Genomic DNA, 15,895 nt, shown 5'->3' with positions numbered 1-15,895 from the left:
GGAAAAAGCGTCGCTGGAGCCTCGAGCTGTTTGACGTGAGGGACTTTGCAAGGACAGATTAGTCCAGTGGTGCTTGTTATGTAACGTGTTTCCCTCGGGTGGCCGCCTGTGCTCCTGACTTGAGCCGTCTGATCCTGGTGGTCAAGTCCAGCAGCGCAGCAACACTTGCTGCTCCTCGACTAATTTGCAGCACTGAATGAGGCTGACGAGCCATCTTCACAGCAGAGCGCTTTTCCCACAGATGTAATGACGGCATATTTTATATACGCAAGTGCAGTTCATTTCATTTAACTGCCATGCATTTCAGCAGATGTCACAGAGCCCTTTTTTTCCACTGGGTCGACAGGAAGGAGAAGAGTGCTTCTCTTACTGAGCTGTATGGAACAGAGCCTAGATTAGTATTAGATCCACCAATCTACCAAGGATGGGTGTGATTAAGGATGATCGTTTTGGTAATGTTAATTTACTGTTGTGCTGGAGACCACGTCTACAATCTGCAGTTTGGTAAATTACAGCTTCCAGAATAGAACACATCACTTTCTGCATTTGCATTGCTTGGCACTGAACCCCTCACAAACAACAGGTCTCTTCTTTTAATTGCTCCAGTTTCCAAAGTGTGTGTGAAACAACACACAGTTGTCAATCATCCTTTTGTGTCATCAGAAATGGAATGACTGACAACTCCCCCGCGTTAGTGACAAAACTCCCAGCTAGGTATTTGTGCAGGTAGTTTGTATTACTTTGTTTTAAAAACATGTTGCTTTTCCAAACTTAGCTGAATTAATTGGTTTGCATAGAAAAAGGTTAAAACTGCCGTTGCCTTAAAATATCTGGATTTGGCTCCAAGATCTAGTTTAGTTTGAAAAGTGCTCTAATATTTGAGGTTTCTGTTCCACTAGCAGCCCATCAGTAGAAACATCTAAATCACTGACTGACTGTGAACTGCTGAGAGGCAGTCGGGATGGAATACTAAGATTTATCCAATCATGCTTTGGCACAGAGCAAAAAATGACTACAAAGCAAATATTTGGAGCTATTAAAAAAATGAATTTTCTTTTTTTGTGTAATGTGTTCACGAAACAGCAATAATTTCATTCTTGCGCGTACTGTCATTCGTACTCTTTGTTTATTTATTTTCTTTACAAATCCTGGACTAAACCACATAAATAACCCAACTCATTCTGACCACAGAAAATTCCTCCTGGCTTGAGCGAAGAATTCCGTTTCTGTTGAACTTCCTTTCCACATTCCAATCAACCACCCGGATGTCTGTAACCCGTCCGTTAATCTGAAAATATTTTCTTTTCTGGATACACTCCGTGCATGGCGAGAGTTCCGACGAGCGAGAAGAACGCCACCATGGTCAGGACAAAGCGCAGCGCTTTGAACCAGCCTGGGTAGGTGGGCAGCAGAGACAGGTCGTAATGCAGCGACACTCCGAGTCCCATGATGAGCATGGTGACTGCGGCCATGATGCTGTCGCCCATCATCACGGCCACCCAGGCCAGCAGGGACGGAACCACGCTGTTGGCCAGGTTGATCCAGTCGGGTTTAGCCGGGCTGCCCTCCGGGAGGGCGAAGCCCCAGCGGGCGCCACCCAGGAAGGACAGGATGGCGGCGCCGTAGGTCAACTGAGCAAAGGCCAAATCTGTGCAGTAGCTCTCGGTCACGGCCATGAACAGAGTCGGGCCGACGAAGGGAATGAGCCCGGCGAATCCGAGAATCAGAGCAGGTTTGGGGCTCTTCCACAAGTCTTTCATGTCGTAGCGCAGCAGATCCAGCTCTCGCGGAGGAGGTTCGGGCAGCGCTCTCTTCTTCCTCCTCGCAGCAGAAGAGTGAAGGTGATGGCTGCTCACCAACAGTGGAGCAACACCGGTCTGGAGGAGCCCAGTCCTCCCGGGAAGAAGACAAGCGGGATTTTTAACTCGGGTTCCATCGTCTCGCTCCGAACACAGCTGCCTCGCAAGTGGCACAGAACAGGAAGTGGATTTTCCATCTTTTAATCCGGTCAAAGACGATGTCCAGCATCTCTGAAGACCTCCGCAAGATTGCACCTGGATAAGACATAACACATTATTATACATGTTGTTGCTGAAGAACAAATGCACATTGGGAGAAGGCTGTTACCCTCTGGGCTGCAAGCAGGGTTCTTCTTAATATGAATGACAGCATCTAATAAAAGTAGAAAACAAACACATTTCAACAAAGCAAGACCATATTTTTAATAGACACATTTTTGTATGCATTTGATATTATTTGAAGTAAACTGGAACATGAAAAACAAAACGCGGAATTTCCCTCTTGTTTTGTTAATATAAGTTCAAATCGAATACTATTTATTTTAATAAAACTCAACCCACGAAGACCATGTTGGGAACGACGAATGTAACAAACTACAGATGCAGATTATCGTTTCTTGCTCGATATAAACAATTTACTCGCAAGTATATTTTACTAAAACCACATAAAACTAAAACTACTGTTGGTAAAAGCGCCAATACAGTGCAGACGTTGCATTTAGGTTACTGCTGAACAAGGTTGCGAACATGAAGCAAACACACGCCACTCATCCTCACTGTGTCGAACAACTAAGGTTCCAGAATGTGAGCATTGAATTAACACAAAATACATATTTAGTGTTTTAAAAATAGAGTCTAATCTGAATACCTTTGTTTCAGGTTGAAAACGTCATGCTTTAGACGTAGGCGATCTCGCTAAAGTGTCCGATTATCTTCAGGGGGTCAGATCGGTAGGAGACATGTTGTTGCACGAAATATTTCTTCCGGGCTAAAACATCCTCGAACGATAGTTCCGCGAGAGGACCAGAACCAAAAAACCAAGCCAAACCAAAAATGAAGTTTGTCTCAATAAAAACCAAAACATAAACAAGAAATAAACAGACCTAATACTACTACTACTACTACTACTGATGATGATGATGATGATGATGATGATGATGATGATGATGATGATGATGATGATGATGATGATGATGATAATAATAATAATAATAATAGAAGCTTGTTACTTAAAAACAAACAAACAAACAAACAAACAAACAAACAAACTACTTTATTTTTATTATTCCCAACTGTTAAACCACTCTGGTAAATGTCTGCCACTGATTTGGCAAAGTAATGTGTGTGGTGCTGTATTCATTAAATTTATTTATGTAATTTAGTTTTATTATTATTAACATTTTCTTTTTAGTCAAATGAAATGAGACAACATAACATAACATAACATAACATAACATAACATAACATAAAATAACAACATAACATAAAATGCATAGATACACAAAGTCAACAATAAGGATAAAATAGACATTACATTTATTTTCACTTTTAACAGTTAAAAGTACAAGCACAAGTAGTAGATATCGTGCTCTCCACTGCTGCCATTCTGATTGGTATATTTTACCCAGTAGGGGGCAACCATGCTGCAAAAATATTTTGAACATTTTCTTCATTGACTTTCATTAGTATTGAAAGAGGGTTATGGAGTCCTGTCATTTTACCACTGACTGCAATCAAAGAGTACATTAGAAGGGATTATAAGACAGAAAGCAAATCATGATATACTGTCAGACTCCAGACGACTCGATACAGGTTCTGGTTGAAAGTGTTCAGGCGGTACCATCACTCTGGAAAAAAAGTGTTAAACTTAGATGTACTTTAGAAAGAACTGTCAATAAGGCATTACATCATATTTCTAATTTGATGAACAATCTCAAACAAATTAGAATCAAGTCTAGATATTATATTTCAACAAGGCTGATCAGAAGCCAAAATTAAATGTGTTGACTTTTTAACTTTCCGACTCTTTCACACTTTACTCTTATCCCATCCTTTTTAAATGTAACTTTTTGACTTTTGCCATGTTTGTATTTTTATCACATTTAGTAATTTCAGATTTTTGTAATTTTAGATCGCTAGACGTAACTTTATTCAGTCCAGTTACTCACGTCTTCACAGTAGCCACAGCAGTCGCCACACAGAGCTCCCAGCAGGCCGTTCACCATCTGCACAGCGCACAGGGCCATCTGGAATAAACCCGTGACCAGCAGCACAGCGAACAGAGAGAGATGCCAGGACACCACATTTTTTGGCCCCAAACAGCTCGCCCGGAGAGTGTTGTTTGACAGGTAGTCTCTGAAACAATGAAAATAAAAGAGCAAACTTTTACATTTCATGATCTTCAACGTTACAGTATCATTTCAGAGTCCTGGTGTGCTTCATATAAAATAAATCTATGGTTCATGTTTTAAAACGATTCACATTTGTTTCATCACTGCTCCTCCTGCACTCAGGGTCGCGAGGTGTACTGGAGCAACATGTCACATGACATGTCTTTGGACAGTAGGAGGAAGCAGAGGGCATGCAAACTCCACACAGACAGGCTGCAGGGCCAGGGAATTGTACCCACAACCTTCCTGCTGTGAGGTGACAGTGCTGACCTCTGCACCACTGTATTGCTCACTGTGGACATTGAAAATGTAAAATATATATATATTTTCCTGTTTAACAATTGCACAGCAACTGCTAAGTATTCCACCATTGAGGTACTGTAGTTATATGAACTGATTTAAAAGAGCACTGGTGTCCGTCTCACCCGTTTGAAAAGGGAGTTTCCCACATCTCTCCCTCCACCAAACAGAGAGGCCCATGGTTAATGGCCACAGAGGAAACGATCACTGAGTAACCAGCACCCACAACACCCACAGCTGCGAACAGAATGGAAGTCAGCATCTGCAAAGACAAAAAAATAGCGGGCATGTATCCACCATCGTTTTTCATTTACCTTTATGGACAATATGTGCATGCATGTGTGCGTGCGCACGTGTGTGCGTATGCATGTAAAGATCCAAGAAGAGCTTTGTTTGCCAATCGATTCCATGGAATCTACAAACATTAACACACCTGCAAATTCCAAAGGGATCGATCTGGACGTGCATCTGAAGAACCAGAACAAAATACTCTTTGTGTAATAGAGTCACGTTGAATTCTTTTCTCTTCATCATCGTCATTATCAACATAACTTGCCACTACAGCAAACAAGATCTCATCAACTTGGATGTGGCTGTATGCTTAATTTTGCATTTACTGCTGTGTAAATTACAGAGAATGCGTACTGCGCCACTTGTGTTTAATTTGTTCAGAACAATTAGGTGGTTAATGGTTGACAGGAGAAGCTCTGTTAGAGACACCATGAACACTGTCTCTTTTCTTGATCCTCTTGATTAAGATAAAGAAATTAATCTCGCCTGATGAGCAAACATAAAGAAATGAATAGCAGTGTTTTCTTATATTTCTTCCACATAAATTCCTCTGTGTGGCCTCTCTTGATGAAGATGAGACTTTTGAGCGTAAATGCATTCACTTACAGCAAATCTCCGTCCGCAGCTTTCATTACCACAGCACCCGCAGCAGTCATTGTTCTTCAGGCCGAGGAAGACCATCACTGGAAAAATCATCTGGATCGTACAAAGAGACACACAGGAAACTGTCAATGAAAACTTTGGCCCCCGGTGTTTTCAGGAACACATTAGGGATCCTAATAATCACATATCAAAGTTGACTTTGACTTTTACCCATCACTGCATCACCACATGAAATTGGTAGGTCTGTAAATAAGCTGCAGATCAATTTTTGCATCAGTTTTTGCTGGGCTAAATGCAAATATAACATTTCCTTTATTCAAGAGTTAACTAAACATACCAGCTTTCTGGACAGTTCTTAAGGCAAAGCAAAACATGTAGAACAATTTGTCCAGCTTTTCATTTGATATTTATTTTTTCTTCTTTAAAAAGAATTACACCTGCATTTTTTTTGTTTCAGCATAATTTACAAATAAACATTCACATAATAACTTAAACCTATAATCATCATTAAATCGTCAGTGAAGAGCAGGGTTGTCTGCCTTGATTATCTTGTTTCGCATTGTGCAGTGCACGCCAGTTATTTGTTCTGAACACGTTGTTCTCGTCGCACTCACCAGAACTCCAGATCCCAGTAAGCCTCCAAAGTACCAGACTTCCACTGTGATGTGGTCATTCTCCACAGATGTGCCACCAGGGAAGAAGAGCAGGATGTTGCAGAGCACACATATGATGCTCAGCGGTATCAAGGTGATCCCCAGACACTTGGCAAAGCTGCCTGAACACATTCTGACACTGATGCTTCAGCCCACTAACTGGAAAACAACTGGTTGGATTGCCCTGAAAACCCTGGGGTTTTTTCTTTTTTTTTTTTTTTTTTGCACGGAAATCCTCTTCAGTTTTACACTGCCTCAGGCTGATGAGGGATCAAGAGGCGCTGACGTTAAACAGCAATCTGTCAACCTTCACTATATCCTGTCTTTCAAATATAGCCTAACAGCCCCTTTCTGACTTGCCTGGAGGACCCTAACTTCTCTACCGGTGTGGCTTATGAGGAGGTGTGATGCTTCAGTAGGACTCTTATATCCCCGACCCAACCACACCCATCTCTCTGAGTGAGCTCACTGCCCAATTTTACAGCCACTGGCTAACATGTACTACACACACACACTCCACGGCATGGACTTGTATTCCTAACATAACCCTGAAACTGCATTCTGAAGTGTGATGGCTAAAGTCTTGAATTATATTTTGTCCCCCCCCCCAAAAAAAAATTATGTATTAATGGTATTACTCTATAAATGGATTGATGCCTCCATATGCATGCACGCTGTCATACACTGACGCAAACACACCACAGATAGGATGGCGATCTGTGAGATCACACAGACATTGTAGCTTCTAGTTAATGTTCTACCAAATGTTTTGTGTGCAAAGGGACAGAAGAGGAAGTGACCAGCAGCTGGTCGATACACCGCAGGACAGATCCCAAAGGGAGTGACAGTAAGATTCCTTCATCAGTTCAAACCCGCAAGGGTTCAAATGTATCTTTGATATGTTGTCTTTAACTTATTCACTCACAACCTGCACAAAGGTGCCAAGCTATGGTAGATGGTAAGTTTAAAAGCTGACTAGATGTCAGCTTTCCAAATGTTTAGGTAGGAAAAAGTGGCACATGCTTCAGGGATTAGAAGATTGATGAGCAACACCAGTTCAATGGGGGGGATGTAACATGGAGTGGAGTGGACTGTGGTCAGCACATCGAGTCACACAGGCATGTCCGGAAAATTGGCCACATGTCTTGAGCCCCTGAAGGTCCTGAACTATTGGTCAGTTGTCGAGTAGCATCTTGTGAAAGCAACTTTTTTATTTCAACTAAACATCAAGGCTCCACAGTCTGGAACTTTGTTTTCAATCACTTGACCTGTGCTAAACCGTAATAGTTTGGTGGAGCTGGGTTAGTGTTTGAGATAATTCCTTTTTATTTTATTTTTTATTTTTTTAAATGTAAATCTGAAAATTTTGATTTATCTGGAACTACCTATTTAGAAAGACCCAAACATAAGCACGTTGGATCGAGCACTACATAGGACTAGAACTTGCCATTATGAAATATGGACTGAGCGGTTTCATTAGTCGATGATATCTGCAATCCATTCATCTCCCGGCCGTCCTGAACAAGGCCGTACAATCAATGACCGAGTAACCGATCGAAAGCTGAAAGTCCAACAACTCTCACTTTCTTTCACCATTTAACCATATTGGCTGTGTTTATTTACGCGTCCTTGTCGCGAAAAGTGTCAGGCAGCAGCACGGAGATGGAAACGGACTTGATTTTTTCCTCGCGTCGATCACCTGTTGTCTGTTTACACGGCTGCGCAGCTTCTAGCCAATCGCTAGCGACAAGTATCGGTCTTGGTGAGTTGGTAGATGTAGAGGGATGGTAATGTAGGGTCTGCAGTCTTTAGTTTTTCATGTGCAATGACACGATTGATCATTCAACACAAGAATTAAAACTGGATAAAGTTTCACTCACGCATAAATCTGTTGAAACGTTACTCAGTTATAACTGAATGTTAACTATTAAACTTTCACTCAATTTATGAAGAAAACGTTTTTAATAACTATACATTTTTAACATGAGCCTAGTGTTAGCAAATATTTAGAAACATTTTATATTGCATTTCTCTAACATTAATACACACAAAATAATTTATAACCACTGTGACTTTTTGTTACTTGGTATGGAAGCACAACTATTTTATAACTTCTGACTTTTGTCCTGGTGGATGAATTTGGTTGTTTTTGCTTATTGAAACAAAGTTAAGAAAGGGTGGAGAGATATAAAGGAGAAGTAAAATGATACGTTACACTAAAATATGGGAAATATATGTTTACTTTTTCAGATACCCTGAAACGTGGCGGTAATGCAGCCGATGCTGCGGTTGCCATGGCGGCAGCACTGGCAGTGACAGAGCCCTGCAGCACCGGTCCTGGTGGAGACGCCTTCTGCTTGTTCTACAATGGGAACACAGGAGAGATTAGAGGAATCAATGGCAGGTTGGAACTCGTCTGTCTCTCTGAATGTGCCTACCATTTTCACAGTCCAGGGTGGTCTGCTGAGCCTGTACCTCTGTGTCCTCAGTGGTCGATCGGCTCGAGCTCAGACTCTTGACTTTATGGAAGGACGTGGCTACACAGCAAAGGCACCACCTTCACCTTTTGATGCCTTAAACATCACAGTGCCAGGAGCCCCGGCATGCTGGTGCGATACGGTTCAGCTGTTTGGCAGCCAGAAGGTTTGACCTTTTTTTTTTTTTTTTTTTTTTAAATGTTGACAACAGAAAAGGTGATATCTCTGCATTGCACAGATTGATAGTAGCAGGCAGAGATTTAAAAAAACATGTTTCTGAAAAATAACAAACAAATCCAACATCCGAAGAGGTCTTGCCTCCACACTTTTCACCTCAAAAACAATGAGTCACACTTCCTGCTCTCTCAGGTTTCCTGTGAGGTAATACGTCAGAGCTTCCTCTTCCTGTTTCCATAGCTGACCCTGCAGGAGGTGCTCAGGGGGGCAGAGGAGCTTGCAGAGATGGGGTTTCCTGTGGCTGAGGTGGCAGCTCACCACTGGGCGAACTGGGTTGCTGCTTTGAAAAGTGCCGGAAAGGAACTGGGAGGAGACCTGCTGATCGACGGCTATGCACCCAAATGTGGACAAATATTCCGAAACCCTGCCCTGGCCCAGACCCTGAAGGTACCTCCTCAAGAATGAAGCACGGCGGTTGAAAGACCATGCGATTAGATCTTGAGTTCTAGTGATGATGGTCGCTGCTTGAAACATATCGCTTTGGAAGTTGAGTTTATTTTTTTTGCTCACTGGATAGTTCACAATAAAATCATTTGAATTTTTTCACAAGAAATCCATGATACATATTACATACAAACGACTTTGTAATGTGTTCCAGTGGGCAGAAAAGTAATCTCACAGAAAATGTGATATCAATAAAACTAAGATCTCTAGTTTGCTGTAAGGGATGGTTTGCCTTCTGGTGGACCCTTACTATTCATAGAGCTTTGTGTCACTTTAAAGGCATTTATCGACGGCCACATGACGCTGTACCCCACCACTTCACCCTGGCGCACCTTCAACACACACACACACACACACACTCCTTGGACAATAGCAACAATAGTAATGACCTCAGCGTCATCATTGATGAATGGGTTCCATGGCAATAGTCATTCTTCGGCGATGACGGTGTGTCACTTCCTTTTGACGAAGAATCACTCATTCACACTCACCACGTTTGTTTGATAGCATTGACCGGACTGAGAGAAAAAAAACAACAGTGGCATTTAATCTGGCCGCATTTGGCCACAATTTAGTGGAATGACATCAATCAAAACATTTGACATGCAATTATCCTAAATCCGTTTGTGAATTTTACAAAGAGGAAAGTGAACTGATTGATGGATTTATTCACTGGTATGTCACCAGGAGCTGGGTGAGCGTGGCAAATCAGCGTTCTACCAGGGCAGAGTCGCCCAAGCGATTGTTGATGTTGTCAAAGAAAATGGCGGGATGCTGACCTCAGACGACCTCGGCAGCCACGACAGTGAGGTCATGAGTCCTGTAAGCACGGCGTACAAGGTGAGGTCAGTGACCCTGGACGCTGATTGTATCTGTCACTTGAGAACAAATTTAGCCAAGGGAACCCATTGTGTGTTCAGGGGGTGCAGCTGTGGGAGCCTCCTCCAAACAGCCAGGGATTGGCTGCCCTGCTGCTACTCAACATCCTGGAGAACTTCCCTCTCAAAGGTACTGCGTGAGTTTGACATGAAAAGCTTCGGTTCCCGAATGTTGTAAGCAATTTCACATGTGTTGTCTCAGTCAAGTTAGTGTCAGTTTTTTTGGAGGGGCTACTTTACACGACAGAAACGGAGTGGAAACTTTCATTCTTTTCATGTTAAAGGAAAGTATTTACACCATGACATGCAAAGTGCATGCCTTGTTTCTTACATTTTCAGCTTTCACATTGCCATGACAACCTTACAGATGATGGTCTAAAGATCGCTCAGTTCATTTAAAGTAAATCCAATTCAAATTCAATATTCGGCTCAGCTGACCATAGTTTAGACAAGGCACTAAATAGGCTTACTGAGATCTGGTGTATCGTCACAAAAGCTTGTTGTAGACATAAGAGAGGAGGAGGAGTAAAGGAGTGATATACCTGTAGTACCTGTAATTTATCCCAATTGGAAAAGCTCAGGTGGTCTTACTGATATGAATGGCATACAGATTAATTACTCACTATTGTTATCTTATTGACAAAGACGGACCTTTTATCAAAGCAGCCTCCTTATGTAACGCGAGACAGGCGCAATTCCAAGACACGCAGGCCATCTGTCGGAAGCGCAGTGTTTAAACCCATTAAAACGGGATATAAAAAGAAATGCGTGTATACAAAAATCATCGTAACATATTTAACATGATGTTATTAGTTCTTATTGTCAATATTAACCCAAAGCCTCTGCGTGCGTGTGTGTGTGTGTGTGTGTGTGTGTGCGCGTGCATGGGGTTAGCTCTAGGTCATAACAGCTGCGACTACATCCACGCTTTGGTTGAGGCTACCCGCTTGTCGCTGACAGACGCTCAGCGTTACCTGGGCGACCCGGGGCATGAGACCGTCCCTGTAGAAAGCCTCCTGGATAAGAAGTACAGTCAGCAGCGTGCGCAGCGCATCAGCATGAACAGGTGTGTGTGTGTGTGTGTGTGTGTGTGTGTGTGCGTACGTGCGTGTGCACATGAGAGTGTGTGGTGGTCAGTACCAGTGCGTTCCTGTCGTGCTCTGTTGACATTAGATAGGGCTCTGGCTTTTATTTCCCCCCGCCCTGATATATCAGTGTCCACCCCTTCAAAGCTCTCCATGCCACACTTCCTGCTCAATCGCTCTCTCTGTTTGTCTGCGCGCCTTCTACGTGTGTGTGCGCGCGTGCGTGTGCGTTTTCGGAAACACGTGTGTTCTCGCTGCAGACTTTGAACAGAGGCTTTCTTTTATTTTGTTTATTGTTGTAATAGTCTGTTTGACTATTTATTTTACAAGGGACGGTGGGCCTGCTAAGGGCTCAAGACGCACTTGCACACAACGGTGGGACCTGCTGGGCTTTGCTGCTTGTTGCAACTTCGACTGTGCTATTAGGGTAGCTGGGGGTGGGGGTTGGGGGAGGAGTGATCAGCCGGGACCCTTCAGACGACTCCCTGAGTTCAAGCACGAGCCTGGTCTTCTCCTTTATGAACCCCTGGAGGATCTACTCCAGTGGGAGCTGAGGCTCGTTCCTTCCAAACAGTTGCTCTTTGCATAAGTGGATTTTTCCAAAGCTTTAGTGTCGGCAATAAAACTGAAGAGAAATCAGGAAATCGTGTTTCCACTGCAGTACCACGATTCTACGACCATGAGGTTTGCGTCATGATCTGAGAGAAAAGCTGCAACTTGAAAACGGTTCAAAGGGCTTCTTTCAAGGAGATTTTGTTGTGTTTGAATGCATTCACTCCAGTGGCTAATGATAAGTATTTTTTCAATTCTGACTGCAGTATTTTTTTTTGTTTGTTTTGTTTGTGTGTACAGGGCAATGGAAGAAGTGAAGCCTGGCCTGTCGACAGGAAGTGACACGGTCTACTTCTGTGTGATTGACAGTGTGGGCAATGCCTGCTCATTTGTCAACAGCACCTACATGGGCTTTGGAAGTGGACTCGTCCCTAAAGACTGTGGATTCTCACTGCATGTAAGAGGGGTTTTCAAAAATAACATCAACCGTCGTGTTATTTCGTGATACTGTAACTTTCACGTTATTTTGTGAGGTTTCACGTTATTTGCCGGGAAAAAAAAAACGGCCACTAATTAATTTCATTTAAATTCTCACAGAATCGCGGCGCTAGCTTCAATCTGCTCCGGGACCATCCAAACTGTATTGCTGGAGGGAAGCGGCCCTACCACACCATCATACCTGCACTTCTCACCGACTCTGTAACAGGTGCGCAGCAAACACGTCTGCTCGCTGCACTGGGAGTGATGGGTGCCGCCATGCAACCGCAAGGACATATCCAGGTGTGCTAACATATGCAAATATGTCACGAAAGCCTAATTTTGACCAACTAAGATAGTAACACTCAGGTCAGGTAATGATTTTTAGTGATTTTGTTCGACTTTGGGATACATTCTATAATACAATAGCAACAAGTTAACATTATCAAACTCCTTATTGTGCTAAAACACAATAAGGGAACTGTTATAACGCTATAACAGTTCTTGGTGGATTTGCAGAACAAACGTATATATACTTTTGCAGTTCTGTTAATCGACTAGTTTTAGTTGTAGTCATGCAAAGACACATCAGGTTTTTTTTTTTTAACACGTGTCTGTTTATTGTATAGTTTGAATGACAGAAATAATTGTTGGTTTTGGGGAAAAAAAAACAACTGATTTATCTGTGTAATTCTTTGACCTGCGGCTTCCTTTGTGCTTATGTAGGTGCTGCTGAACATGTTGGAGTTTGGGATGAATCCTCAACAAGCTCTGGATGCCCCAAGAGTTTTTGTCCAATTTGATCAAACAAGTAGGTCAACTTGTAGAACTTCATCTAATTATACCACAATCGATACCAGAGGCCAAATGTAATTCAGCACACTCAGGGTAGCTGTGTAGTCTCTCATGTGGGCCTGGGCCCTGAACTCTGTCTCTTGACTGAAACTCTTTCTAGCTCACCAGTGGTTTGTAAATCTGGAGGACGGCATTGACCAGGAAGTAGCTGAGGAGCTGGAGAGACGGGGCCACAAAGTCAACTGGCCCATCAAAGGTACCATTTTCTTCACTCGACTTTTTTGCATGGAATTCTTCCCATTGTAAGCGTAATATATTTTATGATCAATAATATAATATATTATTATTCATTATAAAATAAATGTATTCATTGATTTTATGGGTAGCCTGAAGTGATTTGGTTTGTGATTGAAATATTTCCAAGGTTCTTTTCTTATCTGTCTCAGATTATTTTGAGGTCTTAAATCTGTGTTAGTTCCTACTTTAAATGCAACAAAGTGCTTTGTCTTCACTCTCTAGTCCTGTATTTTAGTTTTGCAAATGTATTTTCTTATCTTTTTGTCTTGCTGATGAACACACAGGCCACAAGAGGTCTCAGTTTGGGCGGGGACAGGTCATCACAGTGGGTGACTGGTGGAACCCGTCCATCAGTCACACTCGTTCTCCAGCCAGGGTTCTTTGGGCAGGATCGGACCCCAGAGGCGACGGATGTGCTTTGGGGTTCTAGAAACCTCCAGAGATGAGAGATTCCACAGACTTCTTTCACCAATCAGTCTGTCAATTACAAAACAATAAGGTGTCAAAATCTGGTAAGTAAAAGTAGACCCCAGGTCTACCAAATCTCTCTCTTTGCATACATATTTTAATATAATTTAAGTACACCTTTTTATAATATAGAGTCAGTGCCTTTAATTGTCAACAGAGCCATAGCAGTATTTTGTAGATCATGTTTTTTTTTTTTTTGCCCAGTGTGCTAATTTTGTTCGTGCTTCAATGCAAAACCACAAACAGGAAACCCAACTGCCTAAAATGGCATGAAAGAAGCCTTTAGTCTGACAGCGGTTGGAAAAATGACCTGTTTCCATCTACAATTACTTCGAGGTACCAATAAAAAAAAAAAAAAAGTCCAAAGAGATGGTTCCATTTTTGCGAATCAGATTAGCTGAGAAGTTATTTTGTATCAGATGTATTTATTTATTTATTTGATTTGATCCTGCAATACTTTGCCCTGCCGCCTCTTCAGGTTTTGATTTTTCAAAAATTGCTGCTAGATGGCAACTGTTTGGGCACTTTTATCACATCTAATTTTTGTGCAAATTTCCATGTTTAGATTTTAACATTGCTGTTCACACATTTGGCTCAGGATGTCTGAATGCTGGACTTTGTGCTTACCCCAGAGCTGATGATCTCCTCCATATCCATATCTTAAATAGTTTGTATTTCCAATGATCTCTAATATGTGACGCTTTCATGCATTACCTAATTATGTTTTGATGATTTAAAAAAATAATAATGAAACTTTAACTTTGTGTATTGTCGATTTTTTTTCCCATTTGCTCCACACATGTGCTTTCCTAATTTGAACCCAACTGCATTCAGCCTACACCTGCCTTCGGACAAACGGAAGAAACTTGCCTCTTTGTGATCCTGCTCCTCAACCCACAACTCACACACTTCTGGACTCTTTCTGGACTCTTTCTGGACTTGTTGTTCTGAACAATATTCTTCATTCGATATGCACTGTGCACCACTGCCATACGGTTGTGATCTGCATATGTGCTGTCTCCTCCACATCTGCCCATCCTACCTAGATAGAGGAACCACTCCTGTGTGGTTCTCTCTGATGTTTTGTTGTTGAGGGTTTTTCAAGCAGCCCTTTGAGGCTATACAAATAAAATGAGATTGACTGATGGCCCCACCTCTTATTGACATAATACGTGCAGTCATAATTGCATAGACAATTCCACAAAATTTTAGAGTGCGGCTAAGTGGAAGGAGCTTAAAAACACACTTGCACTCTAACATGAGGAATCATGGTGTTGGACTTTGTCTCCATGCTGATCTCCTTACAGCTTCAAGCCCCAGCACACACCAACTGTTTACTCCGTCCCAGAGCCATGTGCTCCTGTTGGCCAAACGCCCGCTGTTTTGACATAATCTGACTTAACTAACGTTGGCTGAAACTGCCTGTTAGTGAGCAGTCCCAGCTTACAGTTGATCTGGATGTGCTGCATTCCTGCAGGATTGGAAAGCTGCACTAAAACACACTGGGCCCCCTAGAACATACGTGTGAATTCATACAGGCTCTCTGACACAACTCCTTTACCAGTTATGTTTTGCCCTATTGGCCCACTTCGACTTGCTGAGCTGTTGTGTCATTGTGACCTACAAAAGACCTACAAAGACCCCTGGTGCAATAGAATAGATGTACTTATTGATGTACGTTATTGATCCCAAATTGGGAAACTGCAACTTAAATGTAAAATACCTGTGAGATAGTTCATGGGTTTTGGTAAGAGTAAGATCTATCAATCAATCTATCTATCTATCTAAATAGATATCTATATATCTATATTTTTTAATATATATTTTTTTGTGTGCGTATGTGTTTGATTTCTTTGTCTCTATCAGCACCTTACTTATGCAACACCATGTTTCATTATTTGTTTTCTTTGGCCTGAGAATATTTTGTCCAAACCAGTGTGTTCTCTGAAGTAACACTTTTGAAATAAGGACTTTTAACTTTGACGTATTCCTCACATTATGATACCTAGTTGGTTGAACTGCAAAAATGTCAATGTTACTGGAACTATGACAAGTTTCTTTTTTTTTTATTCATAGTGGTGAGTGTTGCTATAGCCTAAGCAACGTTCTAATTTTGTATACAGAACCCCAAATAGTTGTATAGATAAAA

General features: G+C 42.0%; 4 protein-coding genes across 6 annotated transcripts in view; 2 read left to right on the top strand and 2 right to left on the bottom strand.

Annotated features, from left to right (window-relative positions):
- Positions 1–1,107: 1,107 nt before the first annotated feature.
- On the bottom strand, positions 1,108–2,796 carry LOC142900787 (transmembrane protein 69-like). Its single transcript, XM_076045310.1, has 3 exons — positions 2,668–2,796; positions 2,128–2,172; positions 1,108–2,054 (listed from the first exon to the last, which is right to left on the bottom strand). Exons 2-3 carry the CDS (start codon positions 2,170–2,172, stop codon positions 1,284–1,286), a joined length of 816 nt encoding a protein of 271 aa, XP_075901425.1. The 5' UTR covers positions 2,668–2,796; the 3' UTR covers positions 1,108–1,283.
- A 516-nt stretch (positions 2,797–3,312) lies between these two features.
- On the bottom strand, positions 3,313–6,441 carry tm4sf4 (transmembrane 4 L six family member 4). Its single transcript, XM_076045586.1, has 5 exons — positions 5,998–6,441; positions 5,387–5,476; positions 4,615–4,751; positions 3,968–4,154; positions 3,313–3,646 (listed from the first exon to the last, which is right to left on the bottom strand). The coding sequence occupies exons 1-5, from the start codon at positions 6,166–6,168 to the stop codon at positions 3,629–3,631; spliced, it is 603 nt and encodes a 200-aa protein (XP_075901701.1). The 5' UTR covers positions 6,169–6,441; the 3' UTR covers positions 3,313–3,628.
- Positions 6,442–7,586: 1,145 nt separating this feature from the next.
- Positions 7,587–14,858, top strand: LOC142900669 (glutathione hydrolase-like YwrD proenzyme). 3 transcript variants are annotated; one of them, XR_012928917.1, is made up of 13 exons: positions 7,587–7,798; positions 8,287–8,440; positions 8,526–8,679; positions 8,931–9,137; positions 9,882–10,034; positions 10,115–10,202; positions 10,967–11,138; positions 12,010–12,166; positions 12,307–12,489; positions 12,913–12,997; positions 13,142–13,237; positions 13,563–13,790; positions 14,581–14,858. XR_012928917.1 is itself a non-coding variant. In XM_076045077.1 (12 exons), exons 1-12 carry the CDS (start codon positions 7,699–7,701, stop codon positions 13,706–13,708), a joined length of 1,695 nt encoding a protein of 564 aa, XP_075901192.1. In that variant the 5' UTR covers positions 7,587–7,698; the 3' UTR covers positions 13,709–14,257. The 3 variants fall into 3 exon arrangements, 1 of the variants encoding a protein (XP_075901192.1); XR_012928918.1 differs by lacking the exon at positions 14,581–14,858 and having other exon boundaries at positions 12,307–12,415; positions 13,563–13,605; XM_076045077.1 differs by lacking the exon at positions 14,581–14,858 and having other exon boundaries at positions 13,563–14,257.
- LOC142900668 (glypican-5-like) overlaps positions 14,107–15,895 on the top strand; it is a 446,285-nt gene continuing 444,496 nt past the window's right edge. Inside the window, exon 1 of the mRNA XM_076045076.1 lies at positions 14,107–14,118. The gene's annotated coding sequence lies outside the window, so the exon portion shown is untranslated. The remainder of the gene's footprint in view (positions 14,119–15,895) is intronic.

The sequence above is a fragment of the Nelusetta ayraudi genome, unplaced genomic scaffold, assembly GCF_046127955.1.
Source record: "Nelusetta ayraudi isolate G7.1 ecotype Tasmania unplaced genomic scaffold, CSIRO-AGI_Nayr_v1 ptg000084l, whole genome shotgun sequence".
Lineage (NCBI taxonomy): Eukaryota > Metazoa > Chordata > Actinopteri > Tetraodontiformes > Monacanthidae > Nelusetta > Nelusetta ayraudi.
This window is presented reverse-complemented; position numbering and strand designations above follow the sequence as displayed.